This window comes from Staurois parvus, unplaced genomic scaffold (genome assembly GCF_062004578.1).
Source record: "Staurois parvus isolate SC_StPar_1 unplaced genomic scaffold, SC_StPar_1.0 ptg000029l, whole genome shotgun sequence".
In the NCBI taxonomy this organism is placed as follows: domain Eukaryota; kingdom Metazoa; phylum Chordata; class Amphibia; order Anura; family Ranidae; genus Staurois; species Staurois parvus.
Window position 1 is genome coordinate 4,815,853 of NW_028317825.1, and position 26,829 is coordinate 4,842,681.

Here is a 26,829-nt window from a genome sequence, read left to right on the forward strand (position 1 = left end):
TGGTAGGCACTGATATGTGGCATTGATGGACACTGGCACGAGGCACTGACACAAGGTACTGATGAACACTGACAGGTGGCACTGCTGGGGCTACACTGATCATCAGGGCACACTGATCATCAGTGCCCTGATGATCAGTGTACGTGTCCCCTCCACGGAAAGCTGATTACTGGCTCTCCTCTCGAGCTGTCGGCGTGACAGCTCAAGAGGAGAGAAATGCAGATAACCGGTATTTCCCTGTTTACATGTGATCAGCTGTGACTGGACACAGCTGATCACATGACCGAGCCGACATCTTCGGCTCGTACCGTGATCGGTGATCCGCTGTGTTCAAGGGACACAGTGCATTGCCACGCTGCGAGCTCCCTGAGCCGCGCATGCGCCGTGAGAATGGGAGGACGTCATATGACGTCCTCCCAGAACGAGAGAACCACCTTGCGTACGTCTTACAATATGATGGGTGGGAAGTGGTTAAGGACCACTTTCATGTAAAAAAAAAAAAAAAAAAAAAAAAGCGTTTTTTCAAAACTTTTTTTTTTTTTTTTTTAACATACTGTCACAGTACAGTGTCATCATATAACTGGTGTGGCGGTGGTCAGGGACGCTGACTGGTGACGGTACAAAACTTTAAAAAAAATTTTTTTAGAACAGTTTGACCAGAGCAATATGTTGCCATAGTAACATTCTACTACTCTGGGGAGGTGAACAATCAACCTATGAGCCAAAACTAAGAAACCTATAATAAAAATTATCATTTTTTATTTGAATTCCATTAAAGACAATGTAAGAATTATTTGATCATGGTTACATACAAAATCATACATTTAGAATTTTACAGGCAAGCATCCAACAGGTTTTGAGGTTAATGGATTTCTCTTCAGGGATGCAGTAGCTGACTATAATATATTCTATAATAAGAAACATAATGTATATGAACATGTTCACTGCTATAAGCAAACATTTTTACCGCATTAAATACATTCTTTCAATATGTATTATTGGCCACAACTAATCACATGGTACAGATGGGCTGTGATTGGCTCAGTCTGTACCATGTGATGACTGTGAGTAATCACAGCTAGCAACACAATTGTACACAATGGCATGAATCGATGCCATTGTTTATAATTGTCATGTGATCTTTTCTGGTCACAACAATCACATGGCACCGGCAGCAGGCCGGTACAGTGGTCTGCCATCAGCTGTGTCCAGTGGACACAGCGCGGTTGTGTTTTGGTAGATTGTCCTCTAGATCCACCTGGAACGACAAAAGGCCCACCCAGCTGTCATTTTGCGATAGGCTGGATGGGAAGTTGTTAAAGCAGTATTAAACCCAGTATTTTTCAGCTTACTAATTCCTAGATGTAATTGGCTGCCTTTGTGTGGTGTGTGTGTTTTTTTTTTTTTTTTTTTGTTTTTTTTTTTCTTCCCATCTGGTGATTCAGCCAGTAAGTCTGTGGTTTCAAGAGAACAAGCTCCCCTGCAAATGTAGCAGTTGGTGTGAGACAAACCTTTTACCATAGAGAGATGCCTACAATGATCAGCTTTTTATTCATGAAAAAGTCTTTATCCCTAAAAGAGAAACTGTTGCTTTAATTGCAGTATGAGCTGGAGTTTGGCTTCAGTTTGTTAGTGTATCTAAATCTGATAGTATGTCTAACACTCCACTTTCACCAGACTGACAGTGATGCTGTCTTGCTTCTTTATCCAGCGTGTAGGCATTCTAATACAGGTGTATTACCGGCCAGGTCGGTTTTCAGACAAATGGCCCATCAGTATTTAAAAAAAAAAAACAAAAAAAACACTGGTATGGAGGTACAAATGACCACCTCCTGTGTAACAGTGCTCGAGCCTAGCAGAAAATCACTAGGTTTGAGCACTGTGACATGAGGGAGTGACATCACTACTTCACCTAGCATCTAGTGCCCACTTAAGAGGAATGAACAGTGGAGGAGTACTGGCAAGTTAAATATCTTTTGGTGTTTCTTTTTTATTTTTTTTATTTCCTTTTGACAAATAATTTTGTCCAGCCATTGTGCTGACACTTCTGCTAGTCAGAGTGGTCCACTGCAAGGGCTTTTTCTTCTTTTTTTTTTTTTTTACACTTGGGTGTTTTAGCTTTGAAGATACTGTCACTAGAATGGAAAAAAAAACTTGACAAAGTCCTCCCTGCAATGAAAATAACAGATTTAATGGATATGTTCAAGTCTAATATGCTTCTTTTTAAAAGGACATTATTTTTTTTTTTTTAAATGGTTGTGCATATGCTGATAAGCTTCTGTTTGTATAGCCCCAACCTGTATTTCTAGTCTATATGGGTTTAGTCAGATGTTTACAGGTTCATGGTATAAAGCTGCATTTGAAGTGTTACTCAAGACCATGAAGGCAAAGCAGACATTTCCTGGTTCTTGCTGCACTGCTCAAATCAGTTTAGTTTGGGAAGTGAGTCAGAGGATTTTATACTGGTGAAGTAACCATGATTTGCGTTTTGATGTAGTTAATGTGACTCCTGTTTGAAACCTGTAAAAGGAGTATTATGTTTAACTGTCCCACATGGTGCCTCAGACTATAGTCTCTCTTGAAGAGGCTGAAGAACCTTCTGCATCTGTCACTGATTTCAGGGAATGTTAGTTCCCGGCCCCCCTTATACTCAGCGGTTCCATCCAGCTGGAAGATTGTACCATAATGCAGAGTAGGCAGCTGGTTTTGGCTGTCCTTAAGTGATAATGGCAACATATACACAGCATTCATACCCCTTGAAATTTTCCACATTTTGTCATGTTACAACCAAAAAATGTATTTTATTGGGATTTTGTGATCAACACAAAGTGGCAAATAATTGTGAAGTGGAAGGAAACTGATAAATGGTTCTCAACCTTCTTCTTCTTTTTTTTTTTTCTTCAAATATCTGAAAAGTGTAGCGTTTTGTATTCAGCCCCCCAGAGTCAATACTTTGTAGAGCCACCTTTTCGCTGCAACTACAGCTGCAAGTGTTTTTGGGATGTCTCTACCAGCTTTACACATTTTTTTTTTTTTTTTGCCCATTCTTCTTTGCAAAATGGCTAAAGCTCTGTCAGATTGGATGGAGAGCGTCTGTAAACAGCAGTTTTCACATCTTGCCACAGATTCTCAATTGGATTTAGGTCTGGACTTTGACTGGGTCATTCTAACACATGAATATTCTTTGATCTAAATCATTCCATTGTAGCTCTGGCTGTATGTTTAGGGTTGTTATCCTGCTGGAAGGTGAACCTCTGCCCCAGTCTCAAGCATTTTGCTGACTCAAACAGGTTTTCTTCTAAGTTCATCTTCCCATCAACTCTGACCAGCTTCCCTGTACCTACTGAAGAAAAGCATCCCCACAACATGATGCTGCCACCACCATGTTTCACGGTGGGGATGGTGTGTTCAGGGTGATGTGCAGCATTTGTTTTCCGCCACACATAGCATTTTGTTTTTAGGCTGAAAAGTTCAATTTTGGTCTCCTCTGACCAGAGCACCTTTTTCCACGTTTGCTGTGTCCCCCACATGGCTTCTCACAAACTGCAAACAGGACTTCTTATGGCTTTCTTCTTCCATAAAGGCCACATTTGTGGAGTACACGACTAATAGTTGTCCTGTTGACAGATTCTCCCACCTGAACTGTGGATCTCTGCAACTCCTCCAGAGTTACCATGGGCCTCTTAAATTGCTTCTCTAGTTAATGCTCTCCTTGCCTGGCCTGTCAGTTTAGGTGAACAGCCATGTCTTGGTAGGTTTGCAGTTGTGCCATACTTTTTTTTTTTTTTTTTCCCCATTTTTGGATGATGGATTGAACAGTGCTTCATGAGATGTTCAAAGCTTGGTGTATGTATATATGTATGTGTGTGTGTGTGTGTGTGTGTGTGTGTGTGTGTATATATATATATATATTTTATAACCTAACCCTGCTTTAAACTTCTCCAACTTTATCCCTAACCTGTGTTCCTTGGCCTTCATGATGCTGTTTGTTCACTAATGTTCTCTAACAAACCTCTGAGGGACTTCACAGAACAGCTGTATTTATACTGAGATTAAATTATACACAGGTTTAATTTCACACTATTTACTAATGAGGTGACTGGAATGACTTGGGAGGAACCAGATGAGCACTGCCAGAGGCCTACAAAATGACCCCCATCAGGCCACTGGTGTGAATGTCACTGACCAAACAAACTGACTTCATGAGGGTGGCCTGAGGGCCCCAACGTCCGCTAGTGGGCCCTGTGCTCCTGCCCGGCACCATAGAGCTCGATTGGAATTTGCCATTGAACACCAGAATTGGCAGGTCTGCCACAGACGCCCTGTGCTTTTCACAGATGAGGGCATATTTACTCTGAGCACGTGAGATGTGGCGGGGTCTGGAGAAGCTGTTGAGAATGTTATGCTGCCTATAACATCGTTCAGCATGACCGTTTTTTTTTTTTTTTTTTTTTTGGTGGTGGGTCAGTGAAGGTTTGGGATGGCATACATCTGTATGAGACCTCTACAGGCTAGACAATGGCACCCTGACTGTCATTAGGTATTGGGATGAAATCCTTGGACCCACTGTCAAACTCTACGCTGGTGCAGTGGGTCCTGGGTTCTTCCTGGTGCACGACAATGCCCGGCCTCATGTGGCAAGAGTATGCAGGCAGTTCCTGGAGGATGAAGGAATTGTATCATTAAATGGCCCCCACACTCGCTTGCCCTAAATCCAATAGAACACCTCCTGGGATATCATGTTTTTGTCCATCCAATGCTGCCAAGTTGCACCCCAGACTGTCCAGGAGCTCAGTGATCTGCCCTGGTCCAGATCTGGGAAGAAATACCCCAGGACACCATCCGTTGTCTCATTAGGAACATGCCCTGACATTGTCAGGCATGAATACACGCACGTGGGGGCCATACAAACTGCTGAGTACCATTTTGAGTTGCTGCAATGAAATTTCAGCAAAATGGACTATCCTGCTGCATAATTTTTGCAATTTGATTTTCGGGGGGTCTTTGAATTCAGTCCTCTGTAGGTTGATAATTTTCATTTCCATCAAACAATGGGGCATCCTTACATTCCTAACGCATTATGCAGTCCATATCAGTATAGATATCCATCATATTTTCACCCAGAAAATATGTTGGATCTGATGTTTTCAAAATGTGTTTTTTTTTTTTTTTTGTTTTGTTTGTTTTTTTTTTTTAATTTTTTTTGAGAAGTGCTTGTGTGCAGATAGAGATTGACTGTTCCTATGGGAGTGCACGTGCGAGTTTGATCCTTAGCTGTGCTGCCTGTGTCCATAGACAGACCAGTGGCTTGGCCCAGTCAATGTCCCCTCCTCGGTGAATTTGACAACAGCAGGAGCCATGCAGGGGCTGCTTCCTGTCATTCCCTGTGTGAAGAGGGAGAGAGTAGAGAACTCTGCAGCTGGACACAGCACTGGATCAAGTGATGACTCGGCTAAGTATAAGGGAGTGAAGGGGCGATACTACTACTACTGAAACATTTTTTTAACCTCAAAACGGGGATTGCATTAAGGTGAAAAATGTTTAGGCTTTAGCACCACTTTAAACTTCAACGGAGTAATGATCTGGGGTTATGGATGGAAGAAAAGGTACAGTGTTTGCTGTGCTATGCAGTTCTGATCTCCTCCACTAGATGATTCCTAATAGGAATGGGATTTGCTTAATTACTGAGCACTCCCAAAACGATAAAAAAAAAAAAGTTTTGCAGACTAGAATAGAGCTGTTTCAAAGATTTGTGCTCGGTAATAAAAATCTCAAGACTTGTCTCAAATCCCAGAAGACTTATATTATTCTCACTGCCCAGTGGCAACTCCTCTCTTGGAATTAAGGAGGGATCTTTTATAAATGTGTGTATTTGCAATATGTGATGACCTAATTCTGATATTAAATGAGTACATATAAGTTTCCTGGGATATGGAACACAGCGGTCTTGAGTTTTTACCTTCGGTTCATATCTGCGGGTTTGAGGAATGCATTTGTGTGGGCACAGCAGCCCATTCATTTGTTAGGTCTGCCGTGCCTGTTTCTCCTGTGGGAGGAGGAAGTCCTTGCAACTTTTAAAAAATGCAGCTGCAGGGAAATCGCATGACTTTGACCTTGCAGTTTTTTTTGTTTTTTTTTTTCCCTGCATCCGCACACACGCTGTGCTTTTAGATGCATGGGGGTGCGATTCAGAATGAATGGCATCCCCGCACATTTGCACACAGTTTTAACTGAGGGTGGTTGCAGGAGTCGCTCCGAAACCCACATAGATGTGAACCTAGCCTGAACTTGTATTGGTGATTTAAACATTAGTTTTTTTTTTTTTTGTTTTTTTTTGCACAGTTAGTTTACACAGGAGTTTGTTCAGTGTAGCCTGCAATACAGGTTTGTTTGGGAGTATTCAATAGTTACACTGGAGACTCTGGACCAGGGAAATGGTTGCAACTTTCTTACTTGCTGAGTTTTTGTTGTGTGTAAGAGAGTGAGAATATGGGTCAGTACTATATGGGATTGCCCAAGCAGGATTTGTTTGGGTCTATTGTTATTGCTAAATTTACACCAACTTGTGAATTTGCCGAAATATCAATAAGACTGGAGATTGCGGATTTCCATTTTGGCCAGCCGTTTATTTTGTTGGCTTCTAGCTTTTGCTGTTTTGGCTGCTAGATTTGTCTATACCTGCTTAAAAGTAAAACTAACGCTAATATGTATATACCCTTCTTTTTTTTTTTTTCCCCTTCTCTGCAGTTTGGATAGATTAGGATGTCGTCTGGGTCTCATTTGGGAGGTTTCCCTTGGCTTCCTGTCCTGATGATGTAAATTTAACAGGAAGTTAGAAAAAATCTTTACAAAGTGAAAACCCATTGTAGACAGTTTTCACTGAAAACAGGTTCCATACAGGTTTCTCTGTGCTGATAGTTGGAATGAAAGATCAGAGAACAGACATTCACTCATTCTCCTTCCACTCTACCTAAGTATTTTCTGGTTGTACATGCAATCTGCACTCAATTAGTGCAAAGACCCTGTCTCATTAAAGAGTCTGTCACCAAAAAGCCTCATGTAAAAAAAAAAAATGCACTAAAACACTTAAACCCCCCCAAATTTTTAATGTCCCCCACATACATGCACATATGAACGTAAACTTGTGCATCGAGGGCAATAATTGTAGGACTATTTTTATTCACATTTAATTGGTGACCTACGTAGAGGCTTTTAAAGCACCTGGAAAATTTTGAGTACCGAAGTTTGTCATAGTTTTCGTGGGTTTGGTATCAGGTTACTCAGCGCAACCTCATCTTTTATCTCTCTAACTGATCCCATTGTGGTGAGAGAGCTCAACTTAGTCTCAGTAGCTTGGCAGACAGTGGCTTAATCAAGATGATATCTTGCAGATCATAGCAGGCTTTAATCCAAAGCTTGTGAAAATCATAACAGATGAAAATCGGATCATAAAAAATCAGCGTCTAGCTCCAGTTCATGTGGTGAATGGAGGCTAAAGCATGAAGGGTGGAGCATCCCCTAGCTACAGAGTTAAGTAGGGACAAAATTAAAGGCAAACAAACAATGCATGTGTAACATAAAATAGTTCCAATTCATATAAGTTATTTTCCAGTGTCTGTTTTCATAAAATGTTTTAAGTAATCTTAAGGCCTAAAATTCTTTTTTAGGCTACGTTCACACTAGCCTTGTGTGCAGGCGGCAGAGAGGCGTTTGGGAAGCGTTTTTACCGCTTCCCAAACGCCTCTGCCAATTCTGCACATTACAGCACATGGTGCTGTTCTAACGGGAGCGTTTGCGTCGCGTTGCGTCGCGGCAAAACGGACGCCTCTGGACGAGTCAGGAGGCTTTGAAGCCTCCTATTCTCGTCTATGGTGCCGCTCCGCAATCTGACATCATTGCTTACTACGTGTGAAATCTGTGACTGATCAGAGGTCACATGGTACAAGGCTATTCACAACAGCCTTGTACCATGTGACAAGCTGTGACCAATCACAGCTCACTCAGTAGTTCTCAATGGCTGCAAGAATGCAGACAGAGAGAGAAATGATTGCTTTTACATCCTATATGGGTCAATCGGTGTAAAAAAAAAAAAAAAAAAATCATCACCCCCCAAAAGTAGTAGTGTCACCATGGTGACACTGTACTGCTAGGGTGACAGTATGTAAAAAAGTAAATAAAATATAAAAAAAAGTTTAAAATGTATAATTTTTGTTATAAACCAATTTGGCTTTTTTTTTTTTTTTTTTTTTACTAAAAAGATAACGAAATAAATTTTGGCCAAGATTTATGATGAAATATTATTTATTTGCAAAATGTTGTTAGAAAACCTTTTTTTCTTTTTTTTCAAAATTTTTGGACCTTTTCATTTACATAGCAAAAAAATAAAAATCCCAGTAGTGAATAAATACCACCAAAATAAAGTTTTAACCTGTCTCAAAAAAATGGTAAAAAATTCATATGGGTACAGTGTTGCATGACCGCGCAATTGTCATTCAAAGTGTGATAGCGCTGAAAATTGCCCTGGTCAGGAAGGGGGTAAAAGTGTCCAGACTGGAAGTGGTTAATAGCAACACTTGAACCTTCACAAACATACATAATGTTTTATCTGGTGCTTATTTTGCACTGGGGTAAGGGTGGTTTGTGGTTAGCAGAGTGCTTTGATATTTTTTTTTTTTTTTTTTACATTCAGGTTATGGTGTACTGTGACCAAGTTTGCGCTGATTACGTAAATGAGGTTTTAAGAACCTGAGCCATGCGCTAATCCTAAATCTGTGAAGGCCAGAAGGTTCTAGATAATGGCATGTTTGTCTGCGTCTCTGCATGTAGTAGGTTACGTCTGCAGCAAATATGTCACCTAGGTCTTCCTTTTGCATTGGAGATGAAGGATCGTAGGAAGACTCCTGACTGTTTTGACAGTCTGATTCTGTATGTTGTGCCTGAGAGACCATGCAAGGGTCAAACTGTTCTAAATAAAAAATTTACAGGTGGATTCTTTGGCTTAAGGGCAAGGTTCCTTCATTTTCCAGTTAAAGCTCATTCTAGGGGTGTCGGTAGTTCTGGGCCATTCAGCATCAAGCTTAATTTCAAATCTGTAAGGATGCTATCTGGTCTTCTCTTAACGTGTTTACAAAGTTCTACCGGGTTCACGTTTTTTGCCTCTGTGGATGCCCATTTGGGGTAAGGGGTCTTGCCGTCGACTTTGTAAGGGGGTCCCCTATTTTCTTTCTTGGGATTTGGGCTTGTTGCTGTGCTGCCCTCACCTCAGATCGATTCCTTTTGGAACATCCTATCTAGTAATGACTGTTAATTCCTGTGATGTATAATAAAGAAAATGGGATTTTTAGTTTACCCGTAAATTGTTTTTTTTGGAGTGCATGACAGGACACAGATCTCTGCCATCTGGCTTATGTTCCTCACTGCTTGCTACAAAACTTACTTGGCTGAATTGTGTTTATGCCTGGCTAGTTTCCATTCACCTAAGGCGGCAGGTTAACCATGGTAGCAGCATGCCTAGCCAATGCCCCTGGAAGCTGGAAATCACTGAAGTAGACACTACTTCAGTGATCTTCACTTGCTTCCAGGTTCAGTGCTGAGTGGCTGTGAATACAAGAAGTTGGCTGCTCAGAATGAGAGCCCTTCAGAGAATGCTCTGCATTTTCTTAATTGATGCAAAGCATTCTTTGGCTGGACAAGGTAGAGAGTGATGTCACCTCTCCACCTCACCCAATTAGAGCACTCTGCATTCAGTACGTTGCATTTTGTGAATGAATGCAATCGTGCTGAGCAACTGACCGCCTGTATTCATTGACTCAGGCCAGCAACATTTGGCACAGGACCCTGAAGCAATTGGAAATCACTGAAGGAGTGGTGTCTACATCAGTGATTTTACAGCTTCCATGGGCATCAGACAGTTATGGTGTATACATAGTTACATTGGTCAAAGGTATGGTATAAAAATATACCATACCTGGATTCCTCTAACTTTGTTCTGTGATGTACTCCAAGAAGTTGTAAACCAAGACTCCAGTTTATCTGTATAATGTAAAAGTAGAGAAGTCATAACTTCTGACCTATTAAATGGGGGTGGACTCCTGCGTTGCCAAATATCCTCACAAGAGTTGAAGTAGCTGCTAACACCTGAAGGAAATGAGCTGAAAAAATTTAGAACAAATGGTGTAGCGCTGTAAATACTAAAATACAGTATTATCAAATCATAATAGAATATTAAAGTGAAAGATTAATAAACCTTGAGTATCCTTATTACCTTAATTTAAAGGTGAAATACATTCCAAAGCAAATATAAAATCAAAGTGACCAATTCTAAAACCGGCGACTTTTTTTATTAACTTTATATCAATTGATATATGTCACAACAAGTGTGAGAAATTATTATACCACAAAAAAATACATAAAATATAAAAATCCCAAATTTTTCAATTCAACTTTTATATTCCCACTTTTTTTGCATGCGGTTATGGTGCCATTTATCTCCATCACCTTCTAGTGTGTGCGCTAACCTCAAAAATTCAACCCTGAAGGATGTCAGAGCAATCAATTTCCCCGGATGATCCCTGGTTGGATGGATCTCTCCCTTTTTAAATGGACACAGGAATCGCTCCCACCGAAATCATATAAACGATCAAACACATCTTTAAGGGGTCTTCTCTACCTCTGTACTGCTGAGAACAGAGTGAATGTGATTACTTATTTTATCATTTGTGGGGTTGTGGTTTTTTTTTTCTTTTTTTTTTCAAATCCACAAATGTTTTACTTTCATTTTCTATTTTAAACAGGGTCGTTTTACAGGGTGAGAGTTTACATACATACACTTTAAGTCATTACATCTGCATGATTACCAGATTTACAATATATCCAAAAAAGCAGCTGCAAACACGTGGTAACCAGTATGAGTACTGCTGTTTACTACAGTATGTTTTAGGGTTCACATTGTATCCTTTCTTTAACAGCTTGCCCTCCAGAGGATTAAAGTCAGGATCCACCCCAGAGTCTGGAGCAGTACCTGGCTCAGACTGTTGGCAATCTGCTGAGAGCCTGAGCCAGCCGCTCCCTCCTCTTCCACAGGCCAGCACACCAGTGAGCATGCGGTAGGGGCAGGCTAAGCAGACAGCAGTGACTGACAGTCAATGACATTGAGAAGTCAGCGTTCAGCAGTCATGTGATCGCTGAGTTCTCACACTTGGAGCCAGCGGAGGACAGATGCAGCTTTGGACCAATGCTGCATCAACCTAGGTAAGTATAATTTGGAGAAACAAAAACCCCATACTTCCTGTTTTAACAAAAGGTTGTTAACTTTGCCACTGTTCATGAACAATGAAATGGAAGTCTGTCAGAATTATCCTTAACCAGTTGTTTCCAGAGAATATGAAGCGCGCTTGCAGCGCTACGCAGAGCGGATCTGGACGTGTAAAAGTACAGGAAGCAATCAGTTGACTCACAAGGAGGCGTGGGATGAAGAACAGGAAGTGACAGAACTGTGAGTAGCTGTAGTTTGTACAGCAATGTTTTAGATTTTTGTGTGTGGTTTTTTGTTTTTTTTGTTTTGTTTTTTTTCCTACGTGATCTTACAAAATGCAAGATTGGATCCAGTTTTCTGCACCCCATGATATCTTCATAAATGTTAAAGGGAAAAATAGAAATTCTAGCAACAATTGCAAAAAAATGTTATCTGGACATACAAATATAACTGAATTGGTTTCTTGGTTTAAAAACAAGGTGGTGGGTTGGACGGAGCCTGATGCAGATCAGAGTAGTTCCTAATCAGGTCTGCTTGACCTTTGATAGCACATGCAGTTAGTATAATTTTCCCTTTAGGCTCTACCCACCCAGTGACCAGTCATTTCCCAAATCTGGGCTTTGCTATTTTTTTTGTTTACTTTTAGGCCTGGTTCACACCAATGCGTTTTTTTTTTTTTTTTTTGTTTTGTTTTTTTTTGTGCTTTTTGCCGAAATGCACTACAGTCAATTTAACATGGTATCCTATGGGACATTTTTTGGAAAGGGTCAGGGACTTTTTTAAATGCAAAATGGTAAGTTTTTGGTTCAATAGAGACACTGCAGAAAACACATGTAGTATATTTCTCACGCATGATGCATTTTTAATCTGCTCAGCAACAAGTTGGCCAAAAAGCATGCAAAAAATAAAAAATGCACCACAAACAAACACTGCAGAAACAGAACCAGCACAAACTGCATTGGTGGGAACCAGGCCTTCGCTTTCAGCTGGGGAATTTCCTAACTGAAAGCTGAATAGGGCCAGGGAGAGCGTACTGTGTAGGAAGCTGCACATTGACAGAATTGATTCATCCACAGCTGTTTATTTGTTGGATGAATTGCAGTGACAAATCTAGAAAAGATCCTGTTTACTGAGCTGCAAATGCAAGGATGCTCTTTATCTCTGAACAATATTGTATGAATGTACAATTTCACTTTTAACTTTAAGTGTTGTAGAATTCTGCTCATATAGTATATGGTGTGCATTTCTTGTTAAAGGCTGAAAGAAGAGTTTCCCGTGTGGTATGAGAGACAGGTCCTGGAGATGGTTCACCATAACACTCTGTCTTTAGACAAGCTGGTTGACCAGACCTGGATGGAGATAATGACAAAATATGCTATTGATGAAGAGTGCGATGTTGAGGTATATGGCGTTTACTACTAAATGAAATGTAGAAATCTCACCGCTACATGTGGGATGCTTACTGAAAGTTAAGAAGTTTAAAAAAAAAAAAAAAAAAAAGTGTGTGTATATGTAATTATCGAACTGCACTGTATGTCCTGATACCTTTCTATCGGAACCAGCATTAACCGCAATTTGAGCTCTTCTGTTGAATCGGGTTACCCAGGCCAGCTTTTGCTTCCAACTTGCACCAGTCAGTCTTGGTCGCCCATGATCCTGTTGTCAGTTTACCAGTTTTCCTTCCTTTGACCACTTTTGGTAGGTCCTAATCATTTGCAGACTGGGAACATCACACCAAAGCTCTAGTTTGGGAGTTTCTCTCTGACCCAGTCCTCTTGCCAGTACAATTTGGCTCTTGTCAAATTCCATTAAATCCTTATGCATGGAAATCCGCTTTAGGAACAACATGTTTACTTGCTTAATATATCCCACCCACTTTCAGTTGCCATTGTAAAATTATATATTTATATGATGGAATTTTTTTCCCCACCTTTTTAATGTGACCTATAATCTTTGCAATTCAATTGAATACAATTTGTGGTTGCATAAATATGTACACCCCTCAACTAATACTTTGTTGAAGCACCTTTTTTTAAATTTAAGTCGCAATTGGACAGATTTAAAGCGCTTTTTCACAGAAGAGTGGGCAAAGATTCCCAAAACAAGATGTGTTATGCTGATAGAATCCTACCCCAAAAGACAGAATACTGGCATAAATCAAAAGGCGGTTCAATAAAATAATATAAGGGTGTGCATATTCAACTACGATATTTGTAACTTTTTTTTTTTTTTTTTAGTTTTTTTTCGTAACTGTATAATTTGATTGTGGACCAAAGCAGTCTTTACTCAACACTTCATCAACACTTCAAATTCAAATCTTGCCAGAGAATTTGCGTGGAAACCTTTTTTCCGAGTTTAACTTTTTTTTTCTTTTTTTTTGGGCCTAACCCTTAACATCATGGGCATTACAAAAAATGTTGGTCTTATTGTTCCACAGACTTGATTGATTCATATGCCTATGTTCTCTCCCGCAATGGCCAGGTAAAGATATGAAAATACGTGTTTTTATGCATTTCAATGACCATGCATTGTCTTCCTCGGGGTAACCCTGAATGATTGTTTCCAAACAGTTCGACCCCCTCGTACATTACCTGTTCCAGAAATTCCTGGATGTGTATACGCTCCAACAAAACAATTGCATAGATGGGACCCTCATTAATTTTTCTGGCCGCCTTGCATTCAAGCAGTATCTCCCCAGCAAGCGTGCCTGTCCAGGAGTTAAAATGTATAAGCAATGTGAGAGGGTGACAGGCTATATAAGCTCCCCCCCCCCCCCCGAATACCCAATCTACATGTCTACATGGGGAGCAGTGACAAGATAGTATGGGACTTGGTGTCACCCTTTTTCCTTATAGGGTGCCATTTGTATGTGGACAGCTGTTATGCAAGCATACTACTTTTTAGACCCCTATTCAATCTTGGAATTGGCTGCTGTGGTACCATGAGACCTATTTGCAGGGGCTTCCCCTAACTGAATATTTTACCATCAGACTAGGGGAGTTGCGATGAGCACCACATGTGCACCCTCATATGCATGTTTGCATTTAGTTTGGAGGGAGAGAACTGTAGTTTGAGAACCCAAGATACCATGACAATGTAGCCATATCGGTCCGCTATATGGATGATGTCCTGGTGGCGTGGAAAGGGTCGTCAGAAGAATTCCAATTCTTTATAGAAGAATTAAATTGTAATGATAAAAATATCTAACATACAAAGTGGATCAATATGAAATGGAATTCTTGGCTCTGAAAATAAAAAAGGTGGGAGAAAAGTGACTGCCACCTTTCGTAAACCTACAGCGGGTAATACCCGTCTCCACGCCACCACCCCTGGTCACTCAGAGGGATTCCCTATGGACAGTTTTTAAGAAGTAGGAGAAATTGCTCTAATATAGATGACTATCATGTTGAGAGACAGGAAATAAAGGAGAGGTTTAAAGCGAGAGGATACCCTAAATCTGTATTAGAGAAAGGTAGAGTGCGAGCACTAAAACAAGATCGGATATAGCAATTACAAAATAGAAAACATAAAAAGCACCAGCAGAATACAGTTGGGCTGGTTACTAGATATGGAATACACTGGAGTCAATTAAAATCAGTCAATTAAGCACTGGCATATCCTTGCGTTAGATAAGAGAATGAGGTATAGTAGGGAAAAGGCTCTGGATTATAGCTAAAATGGCTTCTACCATAAGTGACACCCTGGTCTGCAGTGAATATAGGAGCAGAAGCGAACCTATGTACAATAATCCCTCGGTTTACGAATTTAATTTGTTGTGCAGGACTTTTCATATAGCGAAAAATTTGAAAACCGGAACGCCGTTTCACATAGGAATGTGTTGAAAACCAATTAATCTATTCCGGAGGTCAGAAAAAAGTAAACGCTACTAAAATACTGCATGAGTTATTTTATCAGTCATGCAGTATTTTTAGTAGGGACAACCATGTGTTAATGTTTCAGCTGTCAGTGGGGAACAACTGAATGTAAAAAAAAAGCCAGCAATAAAAAAAATAAATTTAAAAAAATGGCGTTGGGTCCCCCCTCCCATCCATATTTAGCCTTTTGGGTCTGGTATAGATTTTGAGGGGGAACTCTCACGCAAATACCAGGACCCCCCCCCCCCATCGCAGTAGATCCAACATCAATCACGATGCCTGCCGCCGACCCGAAAAAATAAAAAAAAAGGTTCTGTTCCTGACGATGGCTTACAGCCCTCTGCCTCTGAGCTGATTTGACCGTTCTTAAATATGTCACATGGGGTGGGGTCACATGCATGATGTCTCATAATTCATCTTTTGAAAGGTATAAAATGTGCAGCCATTTTTCAGTTGTCTGTCAGAAAGGACAGGCGATAAGGACAAGATCCTGTTAAAAAAGGAGGCTAGATGGATTTTTCTATTAAATACAACGAATCCCCATGGACTGAATAATGACTTGTCCTTACAGCCCTTCCTTTGATAACAGATTTTTAGCCTGTTTGATAGAGCGATGTTGGTGGCCATGCGGAACTAGATAGTGGTTAAGATGCATGTATGGGTTCCTATTAGGGGAATCCTGCATCCAATATGGTTGTGATTTGAGGTTTTTGCTATGATTCTTCATGCTGACCAACCAGCAGGGGGAACCCTCATGGGGTCTGAAATTTCAGATATCCCTAGTGACTGCTTTAAGAAGTGGAACATGTGTGACGATGGAGATATATAGGCAAAGTAGCCGACCAATCCATAGCTACACCCTGAAGAAGCCCCGGTTAGTGGGAAGGGCTCAACATGTAGGCAGAAGGGATCACATCCGCCTTCCACGTGCGATCCGATGCTGAGATGCCCGGAGTGCGTGCCGGCTCTCTAGATCTGCTGTGAGACCTTTTGACAGGCTGTGTGGATTGAATTCATATGTACACTTACATCTTAAAGGGCTACATACCCGGCCTTTGATAGCACTAGAATGGATTTCGTGGGGTCCACATGGTGAGATTGTTCTCCTTTTTTTTTTTTTTTTTTTTTTTTTTCTTCTTCACTGTATGAGCGCAGGACTTGTATTACGGCTCATGGATATACAGAGTCAATCGGCTACTTAGTAGGCTGGACTTTGCCAACTTAACGTCCGATTGACTAACTCCAGTGATGATCACGAGGATACAAGAAGATTAAGAGCATATTGTCACATAATTAGTCTTGAACTGAGTCATACTTCCCTGGAGGCATCCAGGTTGCCTATTTGCTAGGTGCTCTCCCCCGTGGAGGAACTATAACCTGTGAATTCATTATTCATACATCTAACTCAGCTGGGTCATGTCCTGATTATTCCTCGTCATTAGCACTATTCACAGCAGGGTCTCTTTGGGAGATTATCCATCTGCACGGGAAAGGGACTTTTGGAGAGGTGGGGGGTTAGTCCTTGTTGCATAATTAGGGCATAGGCAGTTATACCAATCCCTGAGCAGGCCATCGGCCAAAGGTGTCTTTCTGCTTCCCCTAACTGCTTGTAAACACCTGTCTTAGAAATGGGGGAGAGCGCAGGGCATCTGGTGTTTTGAGAAGCCTCCAAGTCCATGAATATAGTCTTTTTACATGGGAGGGATGAACGACCACCAGACAAAGCATTACTTTCCCACAAAGCCATATTCTGGTACTAAAGTGTCTATTTCAATTGACTGTATATAACACTTTTGTGCTTACAGAGCAACTGGAAAAAGTGGATCCTTCCTAAAATTTCAGGAAGCGATCCTTGCCCTTTCCAGAAGTTATCCAGAAAGTGCGGTGGCTCAAACCCTAACTCGATACAGTGAGCCGGCTGCATTTTTCTGGTGTCCTTCCTGGTACCCCAACCCAAAAGTCACCCCTGAAAAGTGTCTGTAGCAGACACTGAATTAGTTGCGATGCCCGTTTTTGTTTTTAAATACAAAAGTTTACAAAGTATCGCACAAAATGGCTAAAACTGTTTAAGTATTTCACAAAAGAACCATAAAACGGTCATTCAGATGTCAGGTATCTTGGTATGCACAAGCATAGATTTTAGCCAACATGGGGGAAAAAAAACACCTCAGGTGACACCTAACTTTTTCAAAAAATCTAAGAGAGAAAGCATAGAAAAGAGAAGGTTGGGGAAAAAAGGGGGGAGATAGAGGGGGTGGCAAAGGGGAGAGTTGGGGATAGGGCGGTTAGGTGATTGCAAGGTGAGCTTAAGGGGAAGGAGAGTAGGATAGTGTGTCTGACCAACAGCACAGCTAAGGGTAATCTGACTTTTAGACAATGGGCTGACTCACCTCGAGCAGGGACTTCTCAAAAATTTGAACATGTTCCATGAGGCCGAGGCCCATGTTTTGGTATACACCATGTTTTATTTCATCAGTACCAAATCTTCCTTTTAAATTTAGCTCCTCTACCCTTTGGAGCCAAAGTCCAACAGATGGAGGTTGTGTGTCCTTGCATTTAAGGGATATACAGGATTTGGCAACATACAGAAGGTGTCATAGAATTGACCGTTTTTTTGTTAACTTTAGCTGGAATATTGATAACCTGAAGAGAGAACGCAGGATCATCAAGGACCTGATGATCTAAATATTTGAACAATCAGATGGACCTCCTGCCAGTAGTGCTTCAACCTTGGGCAGGAGCAGAAGACATGGTGTCCCCCCTTTTCGAGAGGCAACGTCAGCATTTATCCGTGGTAGCCTGAAAGAGTTTCTGAAGGACAGATGGCGTACAGTACCACTGTGTACTAAGATTAAGGAAAATAAAATTTCAAGATCTTATCAAAGTGACGATTTCAAGATGACACGAACAATGTTAGTTTTTTTGGGATTCCAAAAAAGTCTCTCCCAGTTTGGATTCCCATTTCTCCAAATAGGGTAAAGAGAAGTTATCCGGAGGTGAATTCATAGGGTATTCAATTTAGAGGGCGTGAGGGAGGGCACCACTATCTGATCAGTATTCCTCAAATGTGGTCAAGCTACGCTGGAAGCTTTGATCGTTAGGGCTTGAAACAACTCATTTTAATGTTACATTGTCCAAACCAATAATGAAGGTCGCCATGCCATTTATCCAGCAGAGAATGTACCCAATTTAAAAGTGGTGGAAAGTTTTTAAGGTAAATGTATGAGAAATTCTTGGTGGGATGTTAGTACCTAGGTAGTTCAATGCCTTGTGAGTCCATTTGAATTTATAATTTGATTGTAGGGATCTAATAAGAGGCTGCGGCATTGCAACGCCTTTCGCTTCTGATTTGGGAAAGTTTGTTTTAAGATGAGCCAGAGACCCATAATGCTGTAACTCGCGAAAAAAGGTTGGGAAGTGAGATTCTGGAATTGGTTAGGGAGAATAGCATGTCGTCAGCATAAGTAGAGACTTTGTATTGAGTATCTCCTATACATAATCCCTGGATGTCAGGATTCCTTCTGACAGTGCAATGGAAAAACTCGAGAGTAAGGGCAAAGAGCAGGGGTGAAAGAACACCCCTATCTAGTTCCGTTGGAGTAGTGTAAAATATATATATATATATATATATGTGTGTGTGTATATATAAAAATAACACTGCCAGCATAAACCGCCAATTCACCTGGTCAAATGTATCTGTACCCAAAAAAAGTGGGTATTGGTCTGACTGCCTGTATGAATCAGGTTAAGATCCTTAAGTGTTCTCGTGCCTCCTGGTTTGGAATAAACCCCACTTGGTGCAGATGAATCAGCTGTGGCAAATGTATTCTGGTGGCCACTATCTTAGTGAAAAGTTTCATATCTATGTTTAAAAGGGGGATTGATTGGTCGGTAGCTACCACATGACTAAGGATCCTTCCCCTCTTTTGGTAGAACAGTGATGAGCTTTCAGGGTGTCCATAGGAAAAGACGCTGATTCTCCTAAAGCATTAAACATCTTAAGCATTTAAGGGCCAACAGTTTATAGTATTGAATAGTAAACCCATTCGGGCCTGAGGTCTTGCCCAATTTGGCTAGATTGACTAACTGCCACATGCAGCTCGTCCATTCCAACTCTTGTTGACTTATAGGGGGTAGTCTAGGCATACAGGAAGATGTCAAATAATTCACTACTTGAACTGATGAAACAGATGTAGTGTGTAGATTATATAATGAGGAGATAAATTGCTCGAACGTTTGGGCAGAGAGGCTTATTGACCATCAGCCCGCTTTTATGAGGGATGTAAGTTGCAGCTCTCTGATCATGCAAGGACTTGGTCAAGAGCTGGCCACATTTATTGCTAGACTCCTAAAAGATGTTTCAACATGTTTGAACTGCAGCTTTGGTGCTAAACCGCACTTGTGTCTGGTGGAGTAGCAGTTCCCTTTCTACAGATTGGGATGGAGCATGTTTATGGCATGATTCCAATTTATGAATGGCTGTTAGTAAGGTGTCAAATTGTTCTTCCCTGTCTTTCTTTAATCGAGCTCCATCTTTAATAAGAACCCCTCGGATAACAGCCTTATGCGCTTCCCACACTATTCCTGGGTTACAACCAGGTGTAAAATTAGTGGGAAAATATGCCTCAAGCTCACGTACGTCTGCCAGGATCAAAGTATCCTGGAGCAAACTTTCATTTTCTCCAAAAGGATCGCTTGGAGGAAGGGGCATCAGACAGGGTGTATTGTACCGTGACGGGAGCATGGTCCGACCACATGATTTTTCCCCATGGAAACGGCCGTTACTGCATGAAGATGTCTATGTGGGATCAGAAAGAAATCGATCTGCGAATATATTTTTTTGTGACACAAGTAATAGAGAGTACAGTGCTTTTTCGCCGGAGTGAAGCAATCGCCAAACTTCTATTAGCTGGGCCAATGAAGAGTTTGAGAGATGTGTTTGCAGGTACTAGGGGGGACAGAAGATGAGCCTGAAGATGTATCCAAAGTAATAATCAGTGGGACATTAAAATCTCCCCCTAGTATTAGATGGCCTTCTGAAAATTCCAGCAGTTTAGTCAGAACGTTACAGATAAAGAGGTCCTGTTGACTGTTGGGAGCATATATCGTTGCCAATGTCATCTGAACACAACCCTTCAGAAAGAGGAAGCGACCATCTGGGTCCATTAGAACATCCTGGTATGTCCAGGGGACACTTTCCGATTTCAAAATAGAAACCCCCTTTGTCTACCATGCTACTAATCAAGAGTCCAGATCAAAGGGGTAGAACCTATTTGAGAGGACAGGGAACTAGTTTATCGTCCCGAAAGCGAGTCTCTTGTATATGTGATATCAGAATAATTGTGTTTAAGTTCTCTAAGAAGCATGTGCCGCTTTTCAGTGACATTAAGCCCCTTGGCATTAATAAATGTAATGCAGAGTGTCCTATCTTCACACTGAAGAAAGAGGGGGTGAGCAAAAACGAGCTGGCAGGAGGGGTAAAGAAGGGAGAGAAATGGGCAGAAAAAGATAAAGTGAGGTGCCCTGAGTGGACCTCCGCCTGGGCACATTAATCCAGGAGTAAGGCGATTTCCCCCTCCAAGCATACCCAGTCGAAGTAAATAGTGGGTCGCCCAGTGCACCTGCCCACAAAGGCTAAATTCTGCGGAAGACCCAATCATGGGGTGTGTATAGCAGATGTTAGGTTGGCTCCATAGCCGTCAATTCCCACATGTATAGTATAAAGAGGAATGAAACTTCCAAGATTGGGGGAATGTGCTACAATTACCCCCCTCAAATCAAGTGTATTAGTCCTAGCAGGTCCCCCAGGTGGTCTCCTCCATAGAAGGCACCGGCTAAAGGAGACTCAATTACTGGTAAGCATTAGGGTAACCAGCACTCTACAGTCGGGGGGGGTAGGCACGTCTCAACGATCGCCATCACGACCTAGGGTAGGGGCAACCACAAGCGGCTCTCCCTTCCCTGGTCAAGATCCGGTGGGCCGCCCATTCTGCCCCCCAGATGTAGATGGAGGTCAGGGTGGCTAATTTCAATTAAAGGACCCCTAGGGTAGCAAATGGGGTCCCCCCCCCCCCCAAAAATGAAGGCACATAGTCTTTCATGATGCATTTTAAAAGGCAGATTACATCAGCATTGCTATCTTACTGCATAGAGTGAAATGGCCTGAACTAGTATAGAAAAAATTAAGGCACTAAGTCCTTCCGTAGATTGAAAAAGTCCAAAGCAGTTTGCACGCAAAGAAACGGCAAATCAGAACAATCAATATGGGTACACTCTGAGTATGCATGACATGAGAAGGTCCATATGCTGATGTTCAGACGTAAACATAGACTGTTAGGCAATGAAGCATAATTGATACAGGAACATACAGTGAGGTACAAAGCCTTCTGTAAGCATTGAATCAGATCCATGAGACCAAAATCCGTGGTAGCGGAAACAAACTTCGGGGTACAGACACCCGCTATCGCAGGGAAAGGGTGGAAAACGGGTCAAATGCAAGGGGGGAAAAGACCTATATAGTTGCAGTAGACATCATCCATTGGCTCCGGTTAGTCAAGACTCGTGATCCTTCAGGTGTCAGTGCGATGTCGCCTTCTCTGTCTGGGAGGCCGTAGTGGTAGACCCATGCCGGAGAGACTATTACTTGGATGCCCAATAAGGACCAGCAACTTACCAATAAATCGCTGAAATTTAAACCGTTATACCGGGATGATGCCTGCACCTTCAGGCATCATCCTGGTATATTTTTTATTCAGCCTGTGGTCCGCTTTCTTTTAAAAGCAGTTTTCTAGCGGCTAATTAGCCACTGAATTGCTTTTACATGCAGCATGGAGGGGTCACCTCCTTCCATGGCTTTCTCGGGCTCTCTCGTCACACCGAGGAACCTGCGAATGCAGCCAACAGACTGGAATGGCTTAGATCATCTTTATGGTCTGAGATACCGGAAGCAATGAGCATTTCATCACTTCTGGTTTCACCGGATGTAAACGGCGCCATTTTTAAATTAAAGCCCGAGAAAGATGCGGCAGGAGGGGGCGTCCCCACCGTGCTGCGTGTAAAAGCCATTTTTAAATTGAGGAAGGCCTCTAATCACACCCATCTTGGTGTGGTCAGATGCTATTAAGGGCAGATAAGAGTTCTGGGGTCTAATAGATTCAGTTTTCTCAGCAAAGAGTACTGGTCACTACCTAATGCTGTCACAGGGGATGTTTACAATCCCTGTGATTAAAGGGACAGTGTAAAAATAACTTTTTTTTTTTTTTTTTTTTTTTTTTTTTTTTTTTTTGGAAACTAGACACCCTTAGGTGTTTGCTAAGAGGCATGTTCAGTTCATGGAAAATTTTATTTTGGAATTGAAGAAATTATATTTTTATTTACACAAAGTTGTCCATTTTAATAACATATTTATCACACATGCCATGGATGTACAGTGGGTAAAATAATTATTGAAGGCGTCACCATTTTTCTAGATAAACATATTGCTAAAGGTGCTATTCACATGAAATTTTGCACCACGTTGGTAATAATCCTTGCAATCCATACATACAAAGAAACTAAAACCAGTTCATAAATGATGTGTAATAAAATGGAATGACATGGGGAAAAAGTATTGAACAGGTGCAAAAAGGCATGGAAAGCTAAGACACCAGCTGAAATCTATCAGTAATTGGAAAGTAATCCTCCCCCTTGTCAGTGCAAATTTAATATCAGCTGGTTCAGTCTCAACTGATGACCTATAAAAAAAGTCTCATTACCAAGGTGTCACTCAAACATCTCATGATGGGTAAAAGCAAAGAGCTCTGTCAAGACCTTTTGCATCCTTATTGTTGCAAATCCTACTGTTACCATTGGTTACAAAAGGATTTCTAAACTTCTGAATGTTCCAGTGAGCACTGGTGGGCCATAATCTGCAAGTGGAAAGAACATCATTTCATCATAAACTGGCCATGACCAGGTGCTCCTCACAGGATATCTGACAGGAGTGAAAAGAATTGTCCAAGAGCCAAGGACCACTTATGGAGAGCTTCAGAAAGCCCTGGAATTAGCAGGTACAATTGTTTCAAAGAAAACCATAAGTAATGCACACAATCACCATGGCCTGTATGCATGCTCACCACACAAGACTCTACTGCTGAGGAAAAAAAATGTTGAAGCTTGTTTAAATTTGCTGCACAACATTTAGACAAGCCTGTGAAATACTGGAAGAATATAGTCTGGTCAGATGAGACCAAACTTGAACTGTTTGGTTGCCATAATACATGCTATGTTTGGAGGTCAAATGGCACTGCAAATCACCCCCAAAACACCATACTAATAGTTAAGTTTGGAGGTGGGTATGTCATAGTGTGGGGCTGGCAAACTTCATATCATTGATGGAAGGATGAATGGAAAAATGTACCAAGACATTCTTGATAAAAATCTGGTGCCATCTGCCAGGATGATGGAGATGAAACAAGAGTGGACATTTCATCAAGACAATGATCCCAAACACAAAGCCAAGGAAACTCTGTTGTTTTCAAAGAAGGAAAATAAAGCTGCTAGAATGGCCCAGCCAATTGTCTGACTTGAATCCAATAGAAAATCTATGGAAGGAACTAAAGATCAGAGTTCATAGAAGAGGCCCCAGAACCTTCAAGATTTGAAGATTTTGTGTGAAAGAATGGTCCAGAATTGACCTGAGCAATGCATGCGACTAGTTTCTCCATACAAGAGGCGTCTTGAAGTTGTCATTACCAACAAAGGATTTTGTATGAAAAATTTAATTTCATTTAGTGTGTTCAGTACTTTTCCCTGTGTAATTCCATTTTATGCCACATAACGTAATTTCTGAACTTCTTTGTTTTGGTGTCTTTGTATGGATTGCATGGGTTGTTACCAACGTGGTGAAAATTTCATGTCAGTAGCACTTTTTAGAAATCTATTTACTGAGAAAAATGATGACTTATTCAATACTTTTTTACCCGCTGTATGTGGAATTGCATCCCAAAACACATTCTGCCACTTCTCCTGAGTATGAGGATACCACATGAGACTTTTTGGCAGCCTAACCACGTACAGGAGCCCAAAATCAAATGATTACCTTCAGACTTTCAAATGGTGTAATTTTCTCATTTTACTTCCTGGCCACCTATTGGTTTTGGAGGCCCTGAAATGCCAGGTTAGTACAAAACTTGCCAGAAATTACCCCTTTTGGGTATTTGCTAAAGGGCATGGTGAGTATTTTTTGCAGATCTCATTTGTTGCCACAAGTTTTTGGCAAATGTAGAGATAACGAAAACTTGCCCCCCCTCAATTTTCCAAAACCTTGCAACAGAAAATGAGATCTGAAAAATATCTTGCCTCTTATCAAATTCCTTGGGCTGTCTACTTTCCAAAAAGGGGGTCATTTTGTGGGGGGTGTTTGTACTACCCTGGAATTTCAGGGCCTCTGAAACTCATCGGTAGCTAGGAATCGACATGGGGAAATACGCCCTTTGAAAGCCTGAAGGTGGTCTTTGGCTTTTGGGGGCCTGTGCATGGCTAGGTTGCCAAGAAGTCCCACGTGTGCTATCCCCATACTTGGAAGAAGTAGCAGAATGTGTTTTGGGGTGTAACTCCACACATACCCGTGCAATGTGTGAGAAATAATCTCCATTTAAGTGACAGCTTTTTGTGTTTTAAAAAAAAAAAGTCGAAAAATAAAATCTTCCAGGCACTCAACATGCCTCTCAGCAAAATGCCTTGTCTGCTTTCCAAAATGGGTCATTTTGAGCAGTACCCCCTTTTCTTTTTTTGATGGACTGGATCTGAGGTAGCTGGATGTAAACTGACTGGTTTTACACCTGGCTGCCCATAGAGCAGAGCGGTGTCTGTCCGTGACCACATAAACAGAGAGGATACAGATGTGACATCCATCCCGCTCTGCTCCAGACAGCTGGAGATACTTCACAGCAAAATCCACTCTGTGTGCATGGGCCTTAACCACTTCCCCTTTGTCTGCTACCATAGCAAGCAGCTTGCTATAGGCGGAGACGTGTGGGCTCTATTCTGAGCTGGACTGTGCGTTTTATTGACAGTGTGGCACGGCCCTGCCTCCGACTCTTACTGAACTGATAGCAGCAGAAGCCAATGGTGTCGAGGGCGAGAGGAGAGAGTACTGTAGCTAGGCACAGTACTGTATCAATCCAGGAGTGTAAATGTTTAGAGGGGGGCCACAGCAAGTCCTAAAACATTTTTTACCGTAATGCTGGGAATGCATTAAGTTAAACATTTTAGCTATAGAACCACTTTACTATGGCATATATAATTGCTGGACAATTCATGTTGTAATTTTATTGCCATTAGAAAATACCTTTCCTCTTCAATCTGCTGCACTGTAACGTTGTATAAAAGCCAATGCAGTATAGAATCCTGGAAGCGTTTTTATACACAGCTGGTGTATAGAACGCCCCCACAAACGTAAAAAAAAAACAGCTTTGATTTGCTGTGAGCAGTTAAAGTGCTTTTTGGTCACCTAAAACAAAAAAAAAGTTCCCAAACAGTATCTGTACACATGTTGAATAGTCCTTCTTCTTTTTTTTTTTTTCTTTTATTATATTATATATATATATATATGTGTATGTGTGTGTATGTGTGTATATGTATATGTATATGTGTGTGTATATATATTATGTATGTGTGTGTATATATGTGTTTGTGGCTGCTCACCTTTGCTTATGTCACACTGGGACAATTGTCCTTTTGCGTTGCCATGGACTTGAATGGGCTGCCTGCCCGAAGCATCATCTGGCTAGGCACTTCTAAAACTGTCCACAGTGTACAGGCCTCCGTGCCTGTGTGAAGAAGGCGTTTATTCAATTTATATTAAGCCACGCTGTAATAGAATTGTAACTTAGAATTTCTGTTTTCAGGTTGGCCCAGAGAAATACTTGCGTGCTAAAATAGTGAAGATGCATCCTCTTGAACAAGATGAAACTGGAGCAGAAAAGAAGTCTGGGTCTTGTGATTCTCCATCCAGTGACAAAGAAAACTCCAGCCAGGTGGCACAAGATAACCAGATGAAGGAAGAAACTAACTGCAGAGATAGCTTAAGTGCTCTGAGAGAAAGTAAGGATCTCTTTTTCAAGGTTTATTACAATGTGTATAGTAACACTTGACTGTTTCCATCGTAGTTCAAAGCCTGCCACAGTCTCGCTATAAGTCACTGATCGCCGCCATTACTAGTCAAAAATTCCAGTATCTATACTGCCATTTGTAAATGTTATAACTTTCACATAAACCAATTAATTTACACGTATTGGGATTTTTTTTTAGCAAAGACTTGTAACAGAATACATTTTGGCCTAAATTTGACGAATTTGTTTTTTTTTTTTTTTTCTGGACATGTTTAATAGCAAAAAGTCAAAAATACAGGTTTTTTTTTTTTGTTTTTTTCTCAAAATTGGTGTGTGTGGTGTTGTTTGTTTTTGGTTTTTTTTGGTTTTTTTTTTTATAGCGCAAAAAATAAAAACCCGCACAGGCGATCAAATACCATCAAAAGAAAGGTCAATTGGTGGGGGGGGGAAAAAAGACTTAAATTTTAATTTGGGTGTAGCGTTGCCTGACAGCGCAGTTGTCAGTTAAAGTAACGCAGCGTCGTAATGCAAAAAAAATGGCCTGGTCAAGAAGGGGGGTAAAGCGGTAGGCTTTTTTTTTTTCTCAAAAGTGGTTATTTAATATATT

General features: G+C 41.1%; 1 protein-coding gene across 1 annotated transcript in view; it reads left to right on the forward strand.

Annotated features, from left to right (window-relative positions):
* Positions 1–26,829, forward strand: part of BAZ1B (bromodomain adjacent to zinc finger domain 1B) — a 93,866-nt gene that overhangs the window by 11,063 nt on the left and 55,974 nt on the right. The window contains exons 2-4 of the mRNA XM_089657409.1: positions 11,378–11,494; positions 12,511–12,655; positions 26,019–26,214. Of these exons, the coding sequence (XP_089513535.1) occupies positions 11,378–11,494; positions 12,511–12,655; positions 26,019–26,214 (458 nt within the window). The remainder of the gene's footprint in view (positions 1–11,377; positions 11,495–12,510; positions 12,656–26,018; positions 26,215–26,829) is intronic.